Below are 26,020 nucleotides of genomic sequence, written 5' to 3'. Positions count from 1 at the left end.
ACTCGAGTAGCAATGTCGTGATACGATAAAACGCAATCGCGATAGGTTACAATCCGACCTTTATCAAAGTCGGAAACGTGATTCTACGCATTTCTCCTACTTACACGAGGCACCACAACAACGTTTCACAAGGCAACGCCGGTCAGCTGCTGTTTGTGTATGAGAAATCGGTCGGAACTTTCCTCATGTCAGCACGTTGTAGTTATCGACACCGGCGCCAACCTTGTGTGTATGCTCTGAAAAGCTAGTCATTTGCATATCAGAGCATCTTGCTCCCGTCTTTAAATTTCGCGTTTGAAGCACGCCGTATTCGTGGTGTAGCAATTTTAATGGCCAGTAGTATACTTTCAATACGGACCAGGAAATGAAACGTCGCACCCTGATGATAACCATCAGAATGAATACAGGGATCTTTCTTAGTCTAAAGACTGCCATATCTCCAAACCACAATCTCAACACTTCCATCCCTTGTGAATCCTCGCCACTGTCTGCTGCCTATCTACTGTATTCTCCTCACATTACTCATTGGCTGTCTGATTCCGACTGACTGAATGTCAATTACTTGATCGCTCACTTGGCTGGTGCTGCATTGCAGTTTCGCTACTCGCCTCTCTCACTCGCTTCTCCAGAGCGCTAAATGTTTTGTCGTATTGTCGTTGTTGCTTCGGGTGGTGGGAGGTGGGGGTGGGGGAGCGGGGCACTGTTCAGTTGCATCCCAGTTTATATTCGCCAATGAGTACCTATAAAATTTTGAGGCGGAAGGCGTGTAAACGAGAAACTCCCATCTCATTCTATTCCTGATCCATGTTAGGGCTGCTAAAACTGCTTGCTGCAAACGCCCACAAACCCGAACGTCACCAGGCATTGTTTCATGTGCCCGTCTGCTTCCTTAATCTGTTAGGAAAGCATCTACCCAATAACAAACCACCTTCTTTCTAACAGGAATGCCTACGCTTTGCTCAGGTGTCCGTAACACCCGTACGACTCCCTCTTGGTGTCCGTTATTTACAAGTGGCTACTTTCCTGAACGAGGCAAACACTTCAGTTTAGCCATCCTTGTCTGGCTTCTGGGAAAATCTTGCATATCGGTTTTGGTTTAAGCATCCCTCATCGTCTGATCCTGGCAGTGAAGTAATACTCTAGACGTGTGATTTATGTATTAGGCTTGATATCTTCAGATCTATTTATAATTCTCATTTCATTTGCAGTTGATTCCGATATCATACCTACTATTAAAGATATAGTAACTGAAGCCGTGTAATGATCTGCCATAAGATGGATGTGCGAGAAACCTAGATACGAGTTACATTATCTACACTTAACACGCCTTAGACTCGCTGTCCCGAGAGTGCAGCAGAATGGAGGTTCCCTGCTGTTTTAGGGTGGCGTTATATGGTTTCGTTGTACACCACTGGTGGTCATGGCAGGGGGCGTAAAGGCTTTTAAGCTACGTGAATGCCAGACTTCGACCGATATTGCAAGCATATTGGCAGCAAATTGGTGTCTTCATGGAAGACAACTGGTGCATCCACCGTGCACATCTTATGAGTGACTTCCTTCAGGATAACGACATCGCTCGACTATAGTTGCTAGCATGTTCTCCAGACATGAACCATGTCTAACATGCCTAGTGTAGATTGAAAAGGGCTGTTAATGGAGGACCTGATACACCAACCACTCTGAGAGATCTACGCCGAATCATCTTTGAGGAGTGGGACAATGTCGACCAACAGTGCCTTGATGAACTTGTGGATAGTATGCCACGATTAATACATGTGTGCATCATTGCAAGAGGACGTGCTACTGGGTATTAGAGGTACCAGCGTTTACAGCAATCTGTCCCCAACTCCTCCGAAGGTCTCGCTGCACATTGGTACAACATCCAGTGTGTGGTTTTCATGAGCAATAGAAGGGCAGAAATGATGTTTATGTTGATTTCTAGTCCAATTTTCTGTACAGTTTCCGGAGCTCTCCGAACCTAGGTGATGGAAAACTTTTTTTGATGTGTGTATACAAATGTAAATACTATGTATAAGATTTCACATTCGGACATATGAGTTGCATGTGGGTTGTCTGCATGAAGATTGGACTATTTCGTATGTAAGAACTCGAAATGACTACTACTACTAATAGAGACAGCATTGTAGCCTACTGACTCCCGTGTCAGTACGAAGCGTGGTTTTAGTGTCCCAACTCCACCAGAATCTCAAAGCCCCCTTCCCCTCCAACACTACTAGCACCCCAGAGAGTAGGCATTTGTTCATTCGGTCTTGCAGGTTCGTGGAACCCTGATCGCTTATCTTGAGTCGGGAAAAGAGCCCGCTGACAGGGAGACAGATATCCTACTTGCATTGAGAAGACTTTTGGAACATCGTGTACGTCCTGCAACCATTATTGCTTCTTCCCTTGTAATGGGAACAGACTCGCGCCCACACAGTGGTGCTCTGAAAGGGAACAGTTTATGCAGGAATGGCGCCTCTGTTATTTTCAAACAAGTATCGATTCAGCATGCCGTGTCATGGTGGACATACTCAAATGTAGAGTCTCCAAGGAGAACGACATTGCCACATTTCATCTGCCACCTTACGGGTAATGTAGCTGGACTGATGATGGGGGATGACATTGGGTACACAACATGATGACCTCTGTTTCATATATTTGGTGGTCTGCCTATAAGGTTGGTTTAAGGTCATTGGATATACCCGACAGCTGGGCTCTCCTTGATGGTATCTGTCAGTAACACAGTGCTTTACGGGCCTGACCTACATGAATAAAGTTGGTGTTCGACTGTAGCCACAGCCAGCTCGTTTTCTACATCACTCAGCCATTGAAATCATCTAGTCTGGAACACCGAGAGTCTCGTTTTCCACCAGTTAATAGTTGTAAACCCTATCATCATGCTGAGGAATCCTAGAATATCATACCTGGATCTATTATTGAAGATTATTTAGACTCGATGACCACTTGTTACAGAAACATTTTTGTGGTTAGTGTGGGTAGCTCTAAATACATTATTTGTCACCTTTTATTACCAACAAATTTAATAATGATTTCTTCTTACCATTTCCAGTGCTATTATTTTAAATATCAGTAACACATTCTGGTAACATTAATAATCGTCACTCACGAATTCGAGATATTTTTGATGTCGCAGGTACACATTAGTGGTGTTGGTCAGCTGAGGTAAGGCTCCGGCCGTCACTTTGCAGGTCACCCTCAGTCGACGACATCTCTGAGCGCACTGGCGTTGGTGTCCGGCTCGGGGCCTGCTGCGGCGGCGACGCCTGGCAAGCTGCGTCACGAGGGCGGCGGGAGCGGCGCGTCGGCGGCGGCCGCCGGCAACACGCTGGCCGCGCCCTCCGTCTTCGTCACGAGCAACTCCACCGTCGTGGTCGCCCAGGAGGGCGGCACCGCCACGCTCCCCTGCGTCCTGCGCAAGTTCGCGTCCGGCGTTGTGAGTACCACATCCATCCTACGCTGAAACACTGCTGCAATTCTCATTTTTTTTATTAGATACATTTATTGGAGAATGTGAAGCAATACATACATTTTGTTGCTTTAACTTCTGGAACGCGCACGGAATAGGACTCTGGAAATGAGGAGGAACCCTCACGTACTGTGCTGACCAACTTAACAGATAATTAAGGTCATTTATGTTCCCTTTATCAGCAGTTATATCCTCGATCCATCAGTTAACATCGGGTCCGTCCCCGGTAGCTAAGTGGTCAGCGCGACAGATGTCAGTCCTCAGGGCCCGGGTCGGAAATTTTTCTTTCCTCGGGGATGGGCTATTTATTTGTCCTAATCACCGTCATTTCATCCCCAGCGACGCACAAGTCGCCGACGTGGCGTCAAATCGAAAGCTGGCACCCTGCCAACGGTCTACCCAACGGAAGGCCATAGTCACACGACATTTACATTTAGCTTACATCGTAGTGTTGCATGACACCAAAAGAAATGTTAATGTATGTGATCTTAATTGTAACAATTGATGTGTAGCAGCGGTTAGTACACTGGGCTCGTATTCGGAAGAGCAGTCATCTAAAAGGTTTCATCCGTGGTTTCCCTAAATCACTTAAGACATATGGTAGCAAGCTTCGTCTGCAAGGCAGTCGTGTGATTTCCTTGCCATTCTTATTTGGGCTTGTATTCGACGCTGGTAACAAATTGGTAACAACTTTCTGATTTACTGAACCATATGACTATTACTGAGTTAAAAGCCACTGGTGTTGACCGAAAAGTTAAGAAAATTAGTAACTCTATTTATCCAAGTCCAAAAACACTATAACAAAACATAATTCTAATAGGACAAACTAATATTTATGACTGAAGCCTCTGGGATAATTTAACGCTATTTGGTTCCAATGTTCAGTAGTCAGAAACAAGTGTTTCATGTCAGAAAGTTCCCTGAGATTACAGCAAACCAAGTGTTCAGATTCCTGCCTTTTTCCACCTTCACAAAATTCAACATCACACATACCCCCACTTCTTCAGATTAATTTAGCATCTCTACACTGCTATTCTCAATATGCTGAAGGTCTTCCCGTTCCCGTAACGTCGCTAACTTCCGTTTTGCTATCCATAGTGTAAAATATACAGCTTAGGTTTGGCAGGGTGGGTGCGGGTGGAAGTTATGCTTCTCATTTTACTATACCTCAAATATTTTTATTTATTTATTTATTTATTTAACCTGGCAAGATTAGGGCCATCAGGCCCTCTCTTACATCTAACCAGGCATTCTACTTATTTTACAGTCATATGTTTCAGTAGGCATGTTAAACTACATCTAATACAAAAAGTAAGATAAACAATTAGAAAGGTACACCTCGAAAAATGCATTATTGAAGAGAAAGATTTAAGATAGGAGTGCTGGCAGCAGGGAGTATGAGGGAGACTCATGGTGAAGGGAGGAGAAGAATAGAGAGACATGATGAAACATAATTAAGGAAAATATAAAGGAAAAGGAGACTGCGTGGCTAATAGAGATAGATGAAGAGGAAGGCATCTCAGCAGCAAGATACGAGACGCTAGCTTTGCTATTTGACAGATGAGAGGATTGGCCTTGCACATTAATTTTGTGGAGAATTTTATGCGGATGATAGTAGGAAATGCTTCAACTTCTTCTTAAAAGCCACAGGAGATTGAATTTTCCTCAAGGTAAGGGGCAGTTTGTTCCAGAGGCGGACAGCGGCAACTGAGAAGGAGTTTGCAAAAGTTTTTGTTTTGTGAGTGGGCACAGTTAGGATACCAGATAAGAGTGACCTCGTGTTTCGATTATGATGGCATGACAGGTTTTTAATCTCTGAAGCTAGGTACTGGGGTGCTTGCGCGATGAGGAGTCGGTGAAGTAGACATAGAGTGTGGTAGTCACGCAGTTTGTCTGGCCGCAGCCACCCTAGCTCGGAGTATGAAGCACTAACATGATCATATCGGCGAATGTTGCAGGTGTAACGCACACAGGCATTCATGGTTAGCTCTAGCCGTCTTTTGTTTTCACTACTCATGCCTTGTTGAATCACATCACAATAGTGGAGGTTCGGTAGAACGAGTGCTTGCACGAGCTGGCGTTTCAAGTCCTGTGGGAATATGTTCCGAAACTTTTTGAGAGCATAGAGACAAGCAGACGTCTTTCGGCACACTGCGACTGTATTCTCCGCCCAGTTGAGATGCTCGTCCAAAGTTACACCCAAGTTCTTCACTGTTTTCTGATATGGTATTGGAGTACCTTCGAGCAGAATAGGAGGTAGCCGTTGGCGGAAATCTGAACTTATTAATTTCTGATGGGCTATTAAGATTACTTGCGTCTTTTTTGCATTTAATTTAAGCCCCAGATTTTTCGCCCATGTCACTAATGAAGACAGATCATCATTCATCAGAGCGATTGCAGTGTTTACGTCTTCAGGTCTGACGCTTAGGTAGAGCTGGAGGTCGTCGGCATAGAAATGATGTTTACAGGAGGACAAAACCGACGAAATATCGTTGACATATAAAGAAAACAAAAGTGGTCCTAAGACTGATCCTTGTGGCACTCCCGAAGAAACATGTTTCCAGGAAGATTTTTCATTTGCGCAGACAACACATTGCTGTCTGTCTTTTAAGTAGCTTTCAAACCATCTCATTGCACTATCAGAGAAATTAAGCTGTTGCATTTTTCTGAGTAATATGTCAAAGTTAACAGTGTCAAAAGCTTTGCTGAAGTCCAGTAGCGTCAATATTGTTGCTTTTCGATTGTCGATGGCATATTTCAGGTCATCAGTTACTTTAATTAGAGCAGTGTTTGTGCTGTGATGTTTACGGAAACCGGATTGAAATTTGTCATATAGACTGAATTCATGCAAGTGTTCAGTGATTTGGTCATGAACAATATATTCCAGTGATTTGGAAACAGCAGGCAGTATGCTAATTGGTCGGTAATCACTAGGCAGTTGCGGGTTTTCGACCTTAGGGATGGGTCGAATTATGCTTCTTTTCCATGCAGTGGGGTATATTCCGTTCACGAGGGAAAAATTAAATATGTCAGTTAAGACAGGTACTAAGATATCGGCAACATTCTTAATCATGGCTATACCGATACTGTCGTTGCCTATTGCATCAGAAGAGATTCTCATTATTGCTTTTCTTGCCGTATTTGTTGTTACATGTTTTAGATGGAAGGTATCGTTGTTAGTTATCCTGTTTGGAGATTCTTGTGGACGGTAATTATCAGCCGTGCTGGTATTCAGAGGTGCAGAGAAGAATTCATTTAATTCGTTAGCTGACACATGAAAAGTAGTTTCCGATTTTGCCTTTCCGACCCCCAAGCTACGGAGATTCTTCCATAGAGTCGTGGGTGTCAGATCGCTGCATACAAGGGAGCGAGCGTGCCTGATTTTGGCATTGCGAATGCATTGTTTCACTCTGTTCCGTAGCTTTCTATATTCTTCAAAACGTTCGGGTTTCGGATCTGCCTTGAAACGCCTGTGGGCAGCATCCCTATTAGTCATCATTTGACGTAATTCAGCTGTCAGCCATGGAGCAGGAGATTTTCTTACACGGACTGTGCGCATAGGTGCATGTTTGTCATAGAGAGCAGTGAGTTTATCACCAAGTTCATTAATTTTGCCGTCGATTGTAGGTTCTCTGATTATTTGATGCCATGAGATTTCTGAGCAATCGGCTGTTAGAGCGTCAAGGTCAATACGTTTCGTGTTCCTACAAGTTATGTAACGCGATTTGATCCTTGGGGGCTGCACAGAGTAGGCCAGGAATATCACATCATGTGCTGAGAGGCCAGGGGCCGATGATTGACCAACATCTCTTACTTTGTCAGTCTGTTTCGTTGCTATCACGTCTATAAGAGTATGACTGTGCGCCGTATGGTGTGTAGGTTGCAATGGAAGAATGTTCATGCTATTGCAACTAAATAATCTTCTTAGGTTTATTGCGGAGGGAGTGTCTCTTAGCAGGTCTATGTTCAAGTCACCCATTAAGATGACATGTTCGTATTGACACTGAAGTGAATGTAATTCCGACTGGAAGGAACTCATTGAGCTTATTTTTGGCGGCTTGTACACGACGCCAGTCAAGAATTTCCGACTTTGTATATTTATTTCAATGAACATGAATTCAGCCTCTTTTTCTTCAGCAGGATTTGACGTACATAAGACTTTCGCTTTGAGATCTGTTCGTATATATGCGCCGACCCCGCCACCTCGCTTTTTTGATCTGTCTGCCCTAAGAAATGTGTACCCTGGGAGATGAATAGATGCAGAGGATATGTGTGGTTTAAACCACGTTTCGGATAAGAGGATTACGTGGTAGTTTAGTTGGTGGAAGAGGAGGCTAAGTTCTTCGTAATGCGCAGGTAAAGACTGAATGTTGTAGTGAGCTGCTAAAACCTCGGACGCGTTCCGCTGAGCAGCCTGGAGTAGGGTGGCAGACTGGTTTGTCCCTTTGTTAGGCACTACCTGCCGCGAGGGGCACTGACCGGTGTTTCCGCCAAGTGACATATTACAGGGGTGTCCGAGATTTTGCGCGCCCTGTTTGTGACTCCGCGAGAGACGAAAGAAAAGCGACTGCAAGAGATTTCCTGAGGTTGCGGGAGTATAGAAAATGGATTAGTGGTATTCGGTGCAGGGAGAATATGACCAAAATGGTGACAGCTGTGTGTCACTGAGTATCCTATGTCGTAAGAGGAAAAATGTAATTAGAGTATTTGAAACAGCTTAGGGTGGGAATAAGGGAAAGAGGAGTGATTTAAGAGGCCGATGCTGCCAGCAGAGAGAAGTAAGCTTAATATTTAATAGAGTATCGTAGGAAGTTAGAATTAAATTGAAATTTGCTAAAGTGATACTGATAGTGATTTTTGTTATGAACAATTTAAAGCGAAGAGATGGTTGACTAATGAACTAAAGGAGAGACTAATAATTGCAATAGAACTATTACAGAATGGAAGATAATAAACTGAGAAAATGAAAAAAGTATTAGCAGTAACTAAAACTAAGCAATGGCTACAGCTAAAGACACAAAAAAATAGTAAAAAGTTAATACAGTTACAAAAACAATTAGTTGAAGGTACAAATAATTAAAAAGTTAATACAGTTACAAGAACAATTAGTTGAAGGTACAAATAATTAAAAAGTTAATACAATTACAAGACTATATCTGAGTATAGGACTGTTAAGATTTGCAAATGGTGTTAAGTTTGACTTTTGGCTCGAGTAGGTTCACTTAATACTATTTAGTTCTGTCATGTTTGTGACTGTCTTCTTTCCAGCTGCAGTCTTAATGATTACTCTGCCATCCAGAGTCCACACATTCTGAAGACCGAAATGGGATATGGCACTGTTTAAAATCTTTAGCCGCTCGTGTGTCAGATCTTCCCTTATTGTAATCCCTGTCCTTGCTAACTTCTTCTTCTGGGTAAAGATCTCAGCCCTTTTTCGGTACGACACAAATTTAATTATTATTGGACGAGGTTTGGTAGCACCTGGTAGTTTTCGTCCCACCCGGTGGCTCCTGTCAATGTCTGCCTTGGTCACTTCGACGCCTAATTTTTCACGCGCAACCTGTATAAGCAGGTTGTCCGTGTCTTCTTCTTTAGTTTCTGCTACTCCAAACAGTCGTAGACTATTTCGCCATTGGTACTGTTCTAGCTCGTCTGTGGCGGCAGATAGTTTCACTTCCAACTCTCGTGCCTTTTTCTCGTATTCAGACACAGACTTTTTTAGTGCTGTAATTTCGGCAGTATTGGCCTCAACAGTTTCACGCATTTTGGCCAATACTGCTGCCGTTACAGTATCTGATATGGTGCCTGCTATCAGATCGAGATTGTTTTTATCGCGAAGCGCAGCGTTTACCTCAGAGCGAACCAGCTCCGCTATACCGGGAGCCGCGGCCGCACCTTCCGCCAGGAGCAGGCCCGCCGCACCTGCTGCTTCCCCGCTGCTGGACGCGCTGCTGTTGATTCTTCTGTTTACCATTTTCTCGCAGATATTGGCGGAGCACAGAAAAAAAATAGCACTACTACACAGAGCACTGTTGTTTACACGATTTCCACTTGTACTAGACAACACCACCTGCGAGAAACAACTTCGAATTCGACTAAATTTCGCGAGCCGAACTTAACACGTGTTACACTGCAGCCGCCATGAGCTAACTCCCATAGAACATTGATTTCATTCACCAATACTAATTTAATGTCTGAAATTATGTAAAATGTACCATTGTTTTACATTTGTTGAGTTAAAACACTAGTGACAGTACGAAACGACTAATTGAGGCTGTAAATTATATCATGATATCAATTTTAAAAGCTTATGAAGCTTGAAAAATTTCAACACAACGTAATCCAGTTACTAAGAAAATTTTCTGCACAGAGCCTATTAATTGAATATTTTTATTTCTTATTCATTGTAAATCTATATTCAAGTGTGTAATATCCACTCTCATCTGATTCTTCAATACGCGTAAGTAGAACAAATGATTAAACCATTGAAAAGAACTTTAAAATACAAAAGGAAGACACTGGCGTCTTTCTTTTGCTATATCACTCATCGCAGTTAGGACATCAGTCCTTTCTCATCTATGAATTGCAAGAATGGCGAGCCAAGTCGCAGGTGCCTCGCTTATGTTTCTGTTAAGTTTGGAAATAATGCGCTAATTCGTGGCCGTTCTCATTGGTAAAGCTGCCAAGAGCTGTAGAAACTGAAGCACATCAGTCTCGATCTGACAGTGCAAGCACTTCAGAAAACATAATGGAGCAGATGTATAAATCTTCCTTGCTGACGGCTGCTAACAGAAACATGGGATCGTTGAATGCGCTCTTGTTGTCAAGTTGTTGAATCTTCTCCAGAACCGGAAGAGACAACCATATATTTCGTTGCAATCATGTGCGCTGCGAAGACGCCCAATCCATTCAGTGAGCGTCATGCGTTTCAAACTCCTGGCTTGAACATTGGTTAATGATGTAAAGCGTCATTAAATACCTGACTCAGCATAGGTATCGCAAAGAAATTACATACCATTTCCAGTGTTCTTAGTGAATACCTGATAAGTGAAGTGTAGCATATGTCTGTAACTACTAAATTAAAATTATGAGCTACACAATGAGAATATACAGCTAAAGGGTAGTACTGTTGTATGAATGCATGAGCCCAACGGAGTGTTCCCGACATGGGTGCAGCACAGTCACAGCGCTTTCTCTTAAAAATGACTCACCAAGTCTACACTTATAAATCCAGCTTATCCATTACCAGTCGCATCAAACACTGGAACAAATTTACAGTAACTCTTCACCATCTGTGAGATATGTGGAACTACAAGAGAATCAGAGAGAGAAGTGCTCTATTTCAGAAACGTCAGTAGTTCCAACTGTGATACTTTCGGCATAATTAAGGCACTGAGCAATCTTTGTCAAGATTTGGTTATTGATGAAACAGATGCTCTGATTTTGGGGTGGGACGATAATGTCACTTTTGAAAAGTCCCTGCAAGCTTGGTACGTTATCATCACCTTTCCCATGTTATTTTAGATTGGAGCGGACGTTAACCGAGTTGTTGTCATTTTGTTTGTCAACTTCAATAGGCCCGAAGTCTCTGTGTCCACTTAATACGATCTCCTGATGTCCACAAACAATCAAAACCTTGACGATAGGCACTACGAATTTTCTGTTTTTCTCTACTTGCTCTACCAAACAATGGTCCAGGAAACGTTTCATACCTTTTGTCTGGTTCATCATCATGTGAAAAAAATCATCACCATCGATTACTGCAGGCATATGGTAGTCGTTGCTCAGCGCAGAGTTTTCGCCGCCACTGCGAATTGCTGTGAATGTGAAGTATTCATTTGTTTTGTGGCATGTTTCCTTGGGATGTGGCGTGAGAATCTGAAGTGTTGTTAAGTTTTGTGGTGTTTAGTTCATGTCTTATGTATATGTTGTGTGTGTATGTGTGTGTGTGTGTGTGTGTGTGTGTGTATGTGTGCGTGTGTGTGTGTGTGTGTGTGTGGGTGTGTGTGTTCTTTTCCCAGACTGATAGAGAGAGAGAGAGAGAGAGAGGGTGTTGTGGACAGACATTTGAAGTGAATGGTTTGTGGTATGGGAAGAAGCGAATTTCGTTTTAGAAGCTGGACATATGCAGTTTTGGGGTGGATTTTGATTATAAAGTTCTTCTATTGTGCCACAGAGAGTTTTATTGCACAACATCCGAAGCAAACATGCCACGAAGAAAACGGACACTACACAGATACAACATCATGCAGTGGCGGCGGAAATCCTGTGTTTGATGAACAAATCGTAGAAAATAATATATGAAGACAAAACATCAAGAATTAAGCCTCTCACTTAGACACAAAGAAAGTGAAAACAGTGCAACATCAAAAACTGTGAGTAACGTGCCAAACAACATGACACATAATGATTCCAGTCTGAAACGCATGATAGACAAAAAATGAAACAACGTTTTGCTTTTTGCCGATGACAAGCAGTAGATAGCGTAATACACTCAAAGCTGCTAACATAAAAATCCAGCTACTCCATGTGAGGTATGTAAATAAACTGATACATCCAATTCATTTCGAAATGTACTGCAGAATTAGAAACCACGAACAAATCGTAAATGAACAATATAGAATGCCTCAACTCAGAGACAGATGTCTCTGCTCTGTATTGTATTTAAACCAATGTAAGAAAAAGAATAACAACAATCGCTCATTTTACAAATGTAAATTTGTCCGAGATGTTTCTTTAATACTTAACATATTACATTTTGGCAGAAGGAAAGTAAACAAATAAACTCACTTAAGATGGCTCAGCATGTGCTGAAACTTAATTGTGTGAAAACGTAACAACAAAGGAGTCCTGCATAAATCGGTATTACTCTTCAATTTTGTTAGCAAGCACGGAAAGAAGAACTGCAACATTCACAAGCTTAGTATTCCAAAGTTTTTTCACATTATGTTTTGCGACGCATTACCGTACTCTCAAAATAAAGATTTTAGTATACTAGGTCCAATAACATTGGTTTTAGCCACACTGTCGTATCTACAATTTAACAACCTGTAACGGAGAGAATCGTATCAGGATTAAACTAGAACATTTACTGGTTAGCGCATGCTCCGACAATGTGTCCAGTACCACTACAAAGCGCAATGCTTCTGTAATCATTAACGTTCATTTAACGATATTGTAATATGCTGAGACTGAGCTGCTAAACTCTGTACTTAGTTAACAGATGATTTTAAACTGATACGTGTTAATAAAAGGAAACTGAAAACATGTAATGTTACTATGGAATGGAGGATGTTGTTTTAATAAATATGCTTTAACGCTTTAAGAAAACTTTACTTGCTGTTGACCAATCATAACGTACAACACGCCAGCTGCCGACGATTTTCTTTTTTGTGTGATTTCGTTCTCATACAGTGTATCGCTGGCATATTGTAGCAGCATTCAACCCTATTCTTCACATACTGAGGCAGAGGTGTTATTAAACCTTGTTTTCTACACATAGTTTTACGAAATTGTGTGTAGGTGTGTAAGGAAAAAAATGTCTATCTTTTTTTCGGAAGGTTTTTTTTGGGGGGGGGGGAGGCATTGTGTTAAGCCCGGAAGCCCCCTCCCCCTTCCCCCCCACTCCACTCCATCAAACGCCACTGGCTGTCTACAACACTCCAGAAGCCTATTTTCTTGACTACTCAGTCCGGCGAGTTTCTGATGAGTTTGGAATTGACATCTTTGTAGGGAGGAAGCTTTTACTGGATTTCAGTCCAAATGGATAAGCATTATTTACAAACAATGAATGCCTTGAATCCGTTTCTTGAGTCGCCATTTCATTTTCTACTGCTATCTGGCTTCTTGAATTTAGACGTGCAATTCTCGTGAGCGGAAAGCTCTTACAAACTACAGATGGTCTTAAACGTCATGACTACTGGTATTTTCTCTTGAAGAGCTGCATCATCTTGTATGTCATGCGCAGAGTTTCTCCCTATATGGTATGGGTCAGTTTGCGTACGTGATTAGTCCTGGCACCCACATTTTGTCTCCGTTTGCAAATTATATCGTGATACAATTTTAACCCTAGGTATTTCAGGTAACACAGTGACATGAATTGTGTTATTTCTATGTGATATTCAGCTTTCTTCTTGCCTACGTCGTATGTAGGTGGAACGCACACACCTGCCTTTAATTCCGATTGTGTTTGTAAGTGGTGATCGCTGTAGATAACTTAGGAACTACAGCATTGGGAAAATAATTACTTAAGTCCTGAGAAGTACGAATAATACATTCAACTGTGGAGATAAGAATGTGGATGATGTCTGGCACGTGTAGTATGAGACATATTGTTAAGATGTACAATTTGAAGATGGGATGCCAAGGATCCTCTGTGGCGTGATAAAAAGATTAAGACGTTACTAGGAAACCGCAGAAATTTGCTTATCAGCATTTAACGAAGGTGAACTCTTGATGGGACTCAAAGGCTGAATAGTGTTTAATCCTGTTTCTGTACAGATACGTAACATGTGTTAATGAACTCGAAAGCCAGAAATCATGCGTAAGCAAAGAGCTACGTAACATGCATTAATGAATTCGAAAGCTAGAACTTACCCTCTCAGTAGTAAAAAGAAGGAAAAAAAGAAAAAAAAGCAAACAGCAAATGGAAGAAAGTATTCTGAGAAGTACATGTCAGAAAAAATGACTCCAAAAAGAAATCTGAAAATCCGAAATAAAAATTTATGCATCGGAAGGGTTGGACTAAGACACAGAATTAGCGCGAGAAAGGCAAACTTGAGCATAGCCAAGTTTGCTCATTGCTCTGTTTTATTTGACCACGAACGGCCCCTGTGAAACGTCCTCTGTCGTCTTCGGAACAAGGGTGTGTGCATTTGTGAGTGCATTAAGTGAAGTCAACCGTTGGCATATTGTTGATGTTCGTGAGGTGTGTCTTTCATAATCAAGGTAGGCAGAGCGTTTGGTGTTTTCAGAAACACCGTATCGAGATTCATACAGCAGCTAGGTAAAGCGGAAAAACGCCATCAGCCAAGTCACAAGAGTCTAAAGAGAATAGCGACGAAAAACAGGAGGACAGTTGCAAAAGGCAATGCATAATTAAATTTCACACCCGCGAACACTGTCTGCACCAAAACTACACGAAGGGAGCCCCGTAAGCCACCACTGTCACCAGATCACACTATTATTGCGTCATTTTGGCCCACGGAACTCGCCGCTACTGTTGAGGGAGAATGGTATCAGACTCTCTTGAAAATTTTACGGGAACTGTATTTATTCATTCCGAGACGAGTGGAAGCGTTTTTGAGTGGTAACTGTTTTTCTGTACCATTCTGGGCGTGGTAATAGGTTGAGTTATTGGTGCTTCAGTGTATTGTCCAATTCGTGTAGCACTTACACGTAACCGCAGCAGAGATGGGAAATGATAGATATTCGAGTAAACGTGCCGGATATTTGTAAGACAACCCCCATCCCTTGACAGATGAATTTTATACTGAATATTCGAATGCACAGACTTTTCTGGCATGTGTTGCCCTTTTACAGTTGCCACATGGCAACTGAGGTTTTACAGTCTTTCTTTATTCGGTACTTAATAATTTCAGTTACCAAATGGACGCAAAATATTATTTCTTGTTATTCTCGTGTGTTTTGGCAACGAGAAACGTAATAACTAGGGCGAAAATTTGTCTTTGAGTTGGTTATTAAATTCTCCTCTTCATAAAGGTGTAGAATATTTGTAATCTCCGTAAAATTCATTTCAAAATAGCACTTGCGCACAGTTTACTTGGAAACAATTCGTTTGTGTTAATTGCCCGACTGCATAATATTATCATTAACTCTGTGAGTCTTAAAGTTCGGAAACACGGTCGGACTTCGGAACAAAAGAAAACGCTTGCTGGTTCTATATTAATCAGTGAGTGAATTTGCCAGCTGAAATAATTTCCTGCAACAAAAGGAAGGCTTCCATATTTAAATATTTCACATTCTTTCTATTATGAACTTTCTATTTAATTAAATGGGAAGGTAATTTTAGTGGCAGTAATCGAGATATAGTTAACTCTTCCACTTTAATTATTTCAACCACTAACGTACACGATATTGTGCGACAACTCACATGAATTGGCAGTCTTGACGACAAAGAAACCTGAGAGACAATCTAAGAGCTTGGCAATATTTCAGTGGCTGACTTCTCCACTGCCTCGTTTTTGTATAATCCATCATACATGAGAATCTTTGTCATCTTTGTTTCCATTACATTTATATCAGTACAATGTTTATAATGATCACTGATCTTACACAGAGGACAGATATATTATACATTAATTATTTCGTGCGTACATGGTACTTTCACGACAACGTGAATAATGTGAATAAAAAACAGAGGGAAGTGCCTTTAATTTCGTCGGTGGCGCTATAAACGTCCCCTATCAATGTAAAGCCTTTGAATCAATATCTGTGTCAGAGAAGAACATTCAACACAAAGTTATTTCGTTTCGTTCTACATTTCGTTGTTATTCCGTCAAAAACGTTCATAAGCGGTTACTTCGACACTGAGGTATTATGTTCACTCTATACAGGTTTGTCCATACCAGTTACATTTTATTTCAAGTGATTGTTTGCGTTATCTGGTCAGCTGATGATCAGGATGTACATTATCTTTACTAGTGTTCGATTAAGCCGTTTCACGAGACTCTGTTTCACATCTTACCCCCGCATATTTTTACTGTCCACCTAATCCACCGGAAAACGGGTATCCAATAACCGGGGATGGTCCTACAGTCGCAATTAGTTAGTTTACAATTTCATTAGCATTTCATATGCATTACATTACAAAAACACATAATACGATTCTGCAAGGATTCTGAAATACGATCAAAAGGAACAATAGACACTTTCGTTAGAATGTACATCACCAACATTGGATAAATGATGTATTTAATAATATTTTATCATTTCAAAAATATTGAAGACTTTACAAATGATTATATCCATGTTCATTTTCTGAACAAAAATTTTCTTATTCTTTGTACATATTTTCGGATTTGATACAATAATTATTATACATCTTATATACTATAATGAGATAGAGGTTCTTGGGGATTCGTCATGGTACATGAAAATCATGACAGCTCGCTAAACAGTTGGTAGGTTGACGCCAGGAGCTTCATAGTCGCACTAGAACATGGACAGGCAGCCGAGGTGCCGAAGGGAGTCAACCAGGCTCCAGGCACTGGGGCGACTTTCTTCCAACGATCAGGGCACCATCCGGCATTCATCCACGAAATGTAACCATTCAGAGTTAATATACAGTACATATAAATGGGACTGACGTCTATGCTGAAAAGACATTTGATTATTGCGCATATTGACATGAGGATGCTCTTGTAATGTTTGGAGTCTTGTTTGTGGTGACGGTTTTTCTTTCAAGTTTGAAACAGCTGCAAATGTGTTCGCGTTCTAGGTTTCACACATTGATGAGCCAAAACGTAATGACAATCTTCTTAAGCTTTTTTGTCCACCTTTGGAAAGAAATAATTCATGATTCTCTGCATCAGGATTCCAACCGTTTGTTGGTAGATGTGTGGAGGTATGTCGCATTCTACGTCTATCCACAGATCATCTAATTCGCACAAATAATGGGATACTCATTTGCGTACACGTTGATGGCGCCGGACAGCGACACTGATGGGTTACATAGGAGCTACATCAGGCGAATTTGGTCGCCGAGATGTCAACGTGAGTCCATTATAATCATCTTTAAGTCACTTTAGTACCGTTCTGGCTCCGAGACACAGACAGTTACCCTCCTGAAAGATGACATCGAAGTCGCGGAAGACATCAGTCATGATGGGATGCAGGTAGTTCGTAGCTGTTAGTGTGTCTTCGATTACTACCATAGGTAACTTAGAAGCGCAGTAAAACGTCCCCCCATACTACAATAATGCTCCCATAATCGGGCGTCCGTGGCGCGCTGCAAGTATCGAGCCACCGTTCAACACGATGACGCCATTTGTGGAGACGACCATCGACGTGTTGTAGCAAAATCATGTTTCACCGGATGAGCCGAGACGTATCCACTGATCAGCGATCAAATCTCGATGTTCCCGTGACTACTGCAATCGTATTTGGCGATGTTGTTGGGTCAACATGCGAACACTTATGGGTGATCTGCTGCGGAACTCCATGGTAAACAATTTACATTGAACGATGTGCTTCGAAACACATTTGCTTGCACCACCACTGTGCTCTTTCGGCAGAGATGGAACACATTACTATCCATCCTACTTAACAGAGAAGACAAGTCTTTGAACCCCATGTTCTGTGAAGAGTCGTGGGCGTCCAACTATTTAGCGCCTAATGGTAGATTCACTGTCCTTCTATCTCTTTCAGCAGATGTTCACGACAGTAGCAAGGACAGCTTCGACGATTTCGAGACTCTCGTTCAAGGCTCTGCTTAATATTAATCTGCCCTTTGTCAAAGTCATTTATCTCAATGGATTTCCTCGTTTTCATCCCGTATCTTCAACAGGGTGCTCCCCCGTCGGTGTCTCCTCCACTTACACAGGTTTGTTACCGCATCACAAGTCCGCAACGCCACCAGGTGTCATCCACTGTCGCGTTGGGCTATGGTCATAATGTTTTGGCTTATCAGCGTATCTAGTACTGTTGTACGTGGTTCAACTGCTGCTACCAGCACAAACACGATTATCTGTAATAGTGGTTACATGTTTTTATACCTCTAAATATCGCTATTCGTACTCAGAGTATGTCTACTGCAAAGTAGTCACTGAGCAGGTTGTATTTAGTGGGTACACCACATGACGATGATTAGTTTTCCACCATAACCACATAAGTTCAGTGTACTGTCGTCGACTAAAGTGGAGACTGCACCACAAATGACGCAGTGCAATGTGTTCACAGGCGCCTAGTCAAGCAAAACTTCGACATTGTTTCCAGTTAGTGTTTCCTCCTTACGCGATGCTGCTTTCTCTCATAACATCTGAAAGTTGATTCCAGGTAAATGAAATTTCTCTTGTCCCATCAGCACTAGTTTTTTCATCCGTTTCAACGCCAATGCCATCACATGGTTCTATACTCGAATTTCAATCAAATGTCCAGTATTATGGATTTCAATAAAAACTATTTAATAACATTGACTTTGATATGATTCACCATTAGGTATCATTTAAAATGTGAGGCTTTTACTTAGTCCCATTTCGAGGTTTTTCTCCCATCTGCTCCTTCAGCAAAGGCCGTGTGGTTACTGTATCTACTCAAAGTACTCACTCCCAGCACGTACAGTAGTTCATTTCAATAGTAAAAAAACTAAAATGAAATAAATATAAAACCATTATTCCAGCTATAGTTTCTACAAATCTTAATATTTTAGTTCCATTTTGCCTCAATCTGCTGTATACTACACATATTTGAAACTATTCATTCACATTATGCGATACCATTCCATAGGCTGATTTGTACCAAGTTTCATTAAAAATTAAGAATGGGCTTTTATTATACTACTGTTCTCGAACCTCATCAGATATTTCCAGTATTATTAGCACTTTGCTTGACTTAATACACCGTTCCTACTGTTGTGGGAGCAAAGAACGAAAAAATCTCCACAAACGTGTACTAAAATTTGATATACACCCTATTATTGTACAGAAATAGGTAAACAGAGGGAAAATCTTTTAACTAATATTGAAACGTCCCCTTAGAAATATTATACATGACTGTGCTTAAACTGACATACAGTATATTTTTTGAGCGCAACGCAATCTGACTTTCACTAATCCCTACAAAAGAATGGCCCTAATTAACTTTAACCTATACCTTTCATGAATCAACTACCTCACAAAAATCTCCATTACTCGAACTACTGCAATACAGCGAGTGCCAGCTAAATAAAAGATTCAAACTACGGAAGGCACTAACTACTGATAGGCGTGGTTAGCAAATGAAAGTTTTTAATAGAGAACAAACAATGTATTTACCTTAAAAGTCATAATATATATAGCAGTTCATGACATCCATTCTTACAAATGTACTATTTCTGATGGACACATCTCCAGATTATCCATTCTCAAAAATCCGCCATCTCACTTCCCCACATCCACCACTGCTGGCGGCTCGCCCCCAACTGTGCAACGCTACGCGCTGTTAACATCCAGCTGCCCAACACTACAATGGCAGACAACAATGCAAACTAGCCACAGATTGCACACAGCACAGCCAGTGATTTCCATACAGAGCGCGACGTGTCGTTACCAATATAAAAACATAAACAGCCTACTTATATAGCCACCATGATCTCCACAAAAAAATTTACAAATTGTTTTGGGCAGTGGCCAATACAGATTAGAAAATTTTTTTCATAATTACAATAACAAAGAAATGAAATGTACACGCTTATCGATGCAATGTAGGTCAAAAGCTAAAATTTTCTCACAGTGCATAAAAAAAGTCCTGATCATTCATCACAGTAAAATTGCAGAGTTTTATTTTTCAGCGTCTGAGCAGTAAAAGAAAATGCACACAGAAGTAGTGGGTTTCCATGCAGTCTTGAAGAAGTAGTGTTGTCCTTCCAACAGAAAGACAGTGCTGACTCTTGACATGCAGACAGGTAATGGGCCACAACAGAGCAAACCCACAGCAGAGTCAGTCGAAGTTTTGAAGAATATTGGTAGGTAGGTCATCACAGAGCAGACCCACTGTATTCCTGGTAGAGATTATGGTATTGGTGGGCCACCAGAGGTGCAGACCCACTGCAGTCCTTGCAGAAATAATGGTACTGGTAGGACATCAATGATGCAGACCCACTGCAGTCTTGTAGAGATAATGGTATTGCTGAGCCATCAAAGATGCAGACCCATTATAGTCCTTGTAGAGACGGCCAGCAGCCATCTATTGCGACTGTGCAGGTGCACAATCACCATCGAAGAGTCTTGCGGAGAATATAGCAAGTCCATAAACCACCACTTGTGCACGCACAAAGTTTTGCGAACTGTCCTTAGAAGTCTTGCAGACAATATAGCAAGACCATAAACCATGACTTGTGCACTCACAAATTTTTTTGAATTCTCCTTAGAACCAGCAATTCTGTTAATCAGTCCTTTGCTGAATTATCAACACATGCAAACACTATCAGTCCCTACCTCCCACATATTGTCCATTTACTATGACCAGTGAAATGTAACTTACAAGTTACGTAATTTGGTGAACTGGTGTCAATTACAATTTTATAACATAAGAATACAATTACAAGATACAAAATACATCATTAAATACATAATAATACAGATAACATTTGTAGTAATACAGGATTTACAAAACAATAGAAACAAGCATATACACCAATCTTACAGTAGTTATGACATGAGTAAACACATAAAAGAGCAGAATAACTTCACACATGAGCATTAAAACAAAACAGAATAAATAATGTCTAAGCATATTTACAAGGTAAATAACATATTATCAGAAAATTCTACAACATAAATCTTATTAGCTAAGGACATACAGACAGGAAAAGTACAAATTCCCATAGTGTAATAACACAAACATACAGGATAGGGTTCGTTTTCAGTGTAACATTTGTTACTGCAGTACAACCCAAAACTTCATTCCATAGATCTTTCGTCTTATTTCAGCATCCTTTCTGTATTTATATGTTCACATATTTCTTACCTCATTATTTATTTTCCATTATCTTACCTCGTCATTTATTTCCAAGAGTATCCTACCTAAACCTGTTGTCTCTAAACCCTACTTTTTTGTTCGTACCCTCTGTTAAATACTTTTTTGGCCAAACCATTTTCTTATAGCTTCTCAATGCATTTCTTTCCATTCATCACAACTCGTTCTGTTAAGCTAACTTAAATCTACTGAGCTCAGGTACGAGGTAATGCAGCGCGCAAAACAATTAACACAAACAGCAATGATAAAAAAATGGAAATTGGCAAATCAAGCTACAGTAAATCTAAATTACCAAGCAATTGCTACATTACAACTAATATGAGCCAATGTGCAGCAACAAGAAAAATAGATCAGTAGTCAGACTGGCTTAAAGAGTAATACAAAGTGACAGTCAGTAACATTATGCCTGGCAAACAGCAGCAGCTAATGCAATAACTTATATCTAAACATGCCAAAGTTCAAGCAGAAAAATATTACAGTAAAAATGGCCATTTTAGTAACTATGTCACATCTTAACACTAGGGTGATGCATCACCTTAACTTACACTACTAAATAAGTTGTCCAGTCATTGACAAAAATTCTGTATGCAATTCCTTTGAAGGGAAATGTCTTTTTGCGCTTCTTCGTTCTTTTGAAGTAGATTGTAAAGTTATTATTTACTGCATCTGTAGGCATAAAATATCTATATTAGTACATCTATAAAATTTTATTTTAATCAATGCTGCAGTGCAGCTATAAACTAGATATTAAACAAAATGAGCAAATAAATGAGCAAGGCGTCAAACGACATTCACTAGGCAACTGGCGTCTCCAAATTTAGTATAAAATCTCTCAACTAGAAGCATGATACATATAAAATGTTTCTCATCATTTCATTTGGCATTTTAGTAAATATCATAAATTAAGAGCTCCACAGTGTAATCATATGTTTTCAAGTTTGAGCGTGTCATTTGCAATGCTTTCTACAAAGGAATGTCAATAGCGAGGTTAACGGTCTCTTTTTTTTCCACCTAATGGCTTTGTCTTCAGGCGACTCACACAGCTGCTCGACCATAACGCAATACCTCAAGGTCACTTATATTGCTTACCAAAATATGTGTGACACCAGTTTGCACTACAGTGACATTCACATATAAATATTTTCACAGGTCGATAATGTGCGTTGCAAATGTGTAGAAACAAAATCCTATGAATATAACAGTGTCCAAAAAATTTTCGCCAGCATTTGAACCATTCACGCATTTACACACATTTCATAACTCTTAAAGTACGATTCTTGGTTTCCAACATCCTTTTTCACAAATCAGAGTCCATAAACACTACTCCTTATTCGTTACCTTATTACACATATACATATTCATCAACACGTCTTCAATATTTCATCATAATAAATACATAGCATAATGAAATTCATCATATAGCATCATCTCATTGATCATAAACATACCTCAACAGCATAATGCACATCATCATCGTAATAATAACATAATAACAGATCAATCACATCTCAAAATCGTCATAGCTTTCTGAATATTTTAGAACCTAAAAAAAAAAATCTCTGCTCATTTCAAAAGTGACATCTACCTCAAACGTACTTTAAAAATCATGATCCCATACCATATACGACATTCAATGATCTCATAGTATCACAATGGTTCCGAAAAAATATGAACAGTTCACAAAGTACAGACAAATACAATTTCATAAGTGTGAAGTTATCCAACGGTGTAATTACGTAAACATCTGTCACTGATGTAGTAAATTGCGTAAACATGAGTCACTGATGTAGTAAAAAAAATGTTTGTCTCTCAGTTAAATGATCAGATAGGTGTGTAATTTATGTGTTAGTGAAATATGATTCCAATGCGTAAAGTTGTATAAGCAAATACCATATTAGCTAGGGCTCCTTGTGCTTGCCAAACACATGGTACACAAAGTGAGCGTGTTCCCCCATGAGGATTAATGTAATTATACCCTCAGCGGTTACAGACTACAGCAATGGAATGAAATGTATCACGGAAAACCTTTGTATCATTGTAATTCAAAAATCTTTAAAAGTAATTGTTTTAAATACAAAATTAATCACTCCAATACGTGTACTGTAGCTCTAAACTGTGCGTCTTGTTGTAAGATAATCTCTGTGGAAGTGTCGTATTTATCGTACTCTGAAAGCTAAGCTCTGCAGAAGTCAATGTACTTACCTCATGATAAACAAAAGTGAAATGATTTGTGTATAGATATCTTACTTATTACGCTTATTGCCATGATGAAAAAAGTACTGTGCTGTAACGTATTGTTGTGCTACGGAAAAGGCTGTCTCATTGTTGCTATACCAGAAAGGTACTACTAGAACATATTTTACTTTCCAGAAAAATTCAGAAAAACAGTGCAGATATAAAACAGAAACACCGCAAAAGCAACATTGTAAATTGTCACTCATTAGTAGCGTCGTGATAAAATCGTGTAGCTGTCACATAAACTAACCACCGTGTCATGTGGTATCTCACAGAAAGTACTTTAAATCCCGAATGTATTTTCAAGTAAACCAAAATGTTGCATTAAAATCTCATTAGCAGTACTGGAAAATGTTCTAAGTATGTGAGCCTTATAGTCGTTACGTAATTGTGTAACTAACTAGCAAGAATGTACACACACAATAACACTGTGTCGTCTGTTTACAATAACAATGCATTCGTAATTTCTGTTTAAATAAATTCTCTTGGTTCTTGACTGGATTTTTAACTTCAAACATTGTTGCATGTTAACAGATTCTAAGTCTGACAAAGCATACTAGTAATAAAAAGTGAAAAGTTTAATGGCAAAGACAAAGTTAGAAAGCAGATTATCTTTCAATAAACGGTTTTACATGTAAAATGTGGTGTAAACCTTTACTCTTCCTATTAAGCAGAGTTTCAACTTCAAGTCAGTTATCATGTGGTATAAGTCGGATTATGTAAGGTCCATTGTAAACTAGAAAGAATTTGTGACTCAAGTGTTTCTTCTTATGCCACAATGAATGAGCATTAATGAGAACTCTCTGACCAATATATAATATCTTTGCATTTGCTTTACCATACAGTTTTCTTCTATTGTCTGCTACAGAATTTATATTTTTAATAGCCAAATCAATTATGTCTTTGTGTCGAAGGTTACGTGTATTCGGAAAAGGTACAAGCTCTCTGATTCTGTTCGGTGGTTCTCCATTGTTCAGTACAAGAATAGGTGGTAAACCAGTGGAGTCATGAGGCATTTCATTCAGCACGTTTTGAAATAAATGTAAATATCTGTCCCAATGCTGATGCCTTCTGTGACAATAAAATCTGCAATGCTTATTGATTTCTTTCGTAATCCGTTCAGACTGGTTACGATGTGGTGAGTACAATGAAATAAGAAAAGGTTTGATTTTATGGTTCCGAAGCTTGCGTGACCAAACACCAGATCTGAATTGCGGTCCGTTATCTGAAATGACTGTACTAACGTGTCCAACTTCACGTAAGAAATTTATAGCAAAAGCGTTGGATACAGATCGTCCAGTGGTTTTACGTAACGGAATGAAAGAAACAAATTTTGAAGTAAATTCAACAATGACTAGAACGTACGAAAATCCATGCGATGTTCTGACAAGGGGTCCCAAGAGATCAACAGCAGCATATTCTTTTAATTTAGAAGGAATGATAGGAAACAACGCAGCACGATATGAGATAGTAGATGGTTTCGCCTTTTGACAAAGTTTACAAATAGACAAGACTCTTCGAATTCTCTTTTCCATATTGTTAAAATAGGAGGTCGTCCGATGAATATCATATCAGTTTCGTGGACCAAAATGCGCGTAGCTGAATTGAATGTACCAAATGAGCTTATTAACAAAATTGTCTGGAATGCAAAGTACCCATAGCTTGTCATCAACAGAGCAGCGTTTGAAGAGTATGTTGTTTCTAGCCAGATAACAATGCCAAATCTTAGTGTGCGGCTTTTCATGCCATTTACTTTTGATGTCTTTCCTAATCGGATCTTTATCTTGTTCATGAGCAATGTCCTTTAAAGATGTGGTGATAAAGTTGTCAAAGGCGACTTTCTGAATGTAAAGAATACTGAAATTTTTCTCGAGGTTGCTTTCTGTGTTACTTTTCTCAAGCCCAGCCGGTGCGCGTGACAGTGCGTCCGCAACAATGTTCTCCTTGCCGGGAATGTAGACTATTGTGAAGTGGAATTCTTGCAGAAACAATGCCCAACGTTTTAACCAGTCTGGATTTAATTTTGAAGACATAAGAAATTGTAATGCACGATGATCACTGTATACTTTTAAGTGCTTACCAGAAAGAAAGAAACGGAATTTGTTAAATGCCCAAACGATAGCTAAAGCTTCTAATTCAGTAACGGAATAATTTTTTCTGATTTTGTTAGCACTCGGCTAGCCGAAGCAATGGTTTTCTGAACAGTAGTGTCATTTTCTGTGTCTTCCTGAAATAAATGGGCTCCAAGACCGACTTTAGAAGAATCCGTGCTAAGGCAGAAGTCTTGCGACAGATCTGGATGAGCTAGTATTGGCGCGTTAAGTAGCGATTTTTTCAAAGAATTGAATTCCTACTGTGCTTGTTCATCCCAGTTCCAAATAGTATTTTTTCCAGTGAGAGAACAAAGTTTTGGTGTTAACTATAATTTGCATATCCACAAAACGACGGTAAAAATTTACGAGACCTAGAAAACTGCGGATTTGTTTTTTTGGGGATGGAACTGGAATGGCTCTGATTGCTTCAAACTTTTCTGGATCCGGCTGAATGCCTTCAGATGAAATAATATGTCCCAAAAACTTCACCTTTTTCCTACCGAATTCAGAC

At 40.1% G+C, this 26,020-nt stretch overlaps 1 protein-coding gene across 1 annotated transcript in view; it reads left to right on the top strand.

Annotated features, from left to right (window-relative positions):
• The window catches only part of LOC126272359 (protein turtle homolog B-like), a 442,077-nt gene that overhangs the window by 252,233 nt on the left and 163,824 nt on the right, over positions 1–26,020 (top strand). The window contains exon 3 of the mRNA XM_049975170.1: positions 3,210–3,454. Coding sequence (XP_049831127.1) covers positions 3,210–3,454 — 245 coding nt within the window. The remainder of the gene's footprint in view (positions 1–3,209; positions 3,455–26,020) is intronic.

This window comes from Schistocerca gregaria, chromosome 5 (assembly GCF_023897955.1).
Source record: "Schistocerca gregaria isolate iqSchGreg1 chromosome 5, iqSchGreg1.2, whole genome shotgun sequence".
In the NCBI taxonomy this organism is placed as follows: domain Eukaryota; kingdom Metazoa; phylum Arthropoda; class Insecta; order Orthoptera; family Acrididae; genus Schistocerca; species Schistocerca gregaria.
This window is presented reverse-complemented; position numbering and strand designations above follow the sequence as displayed.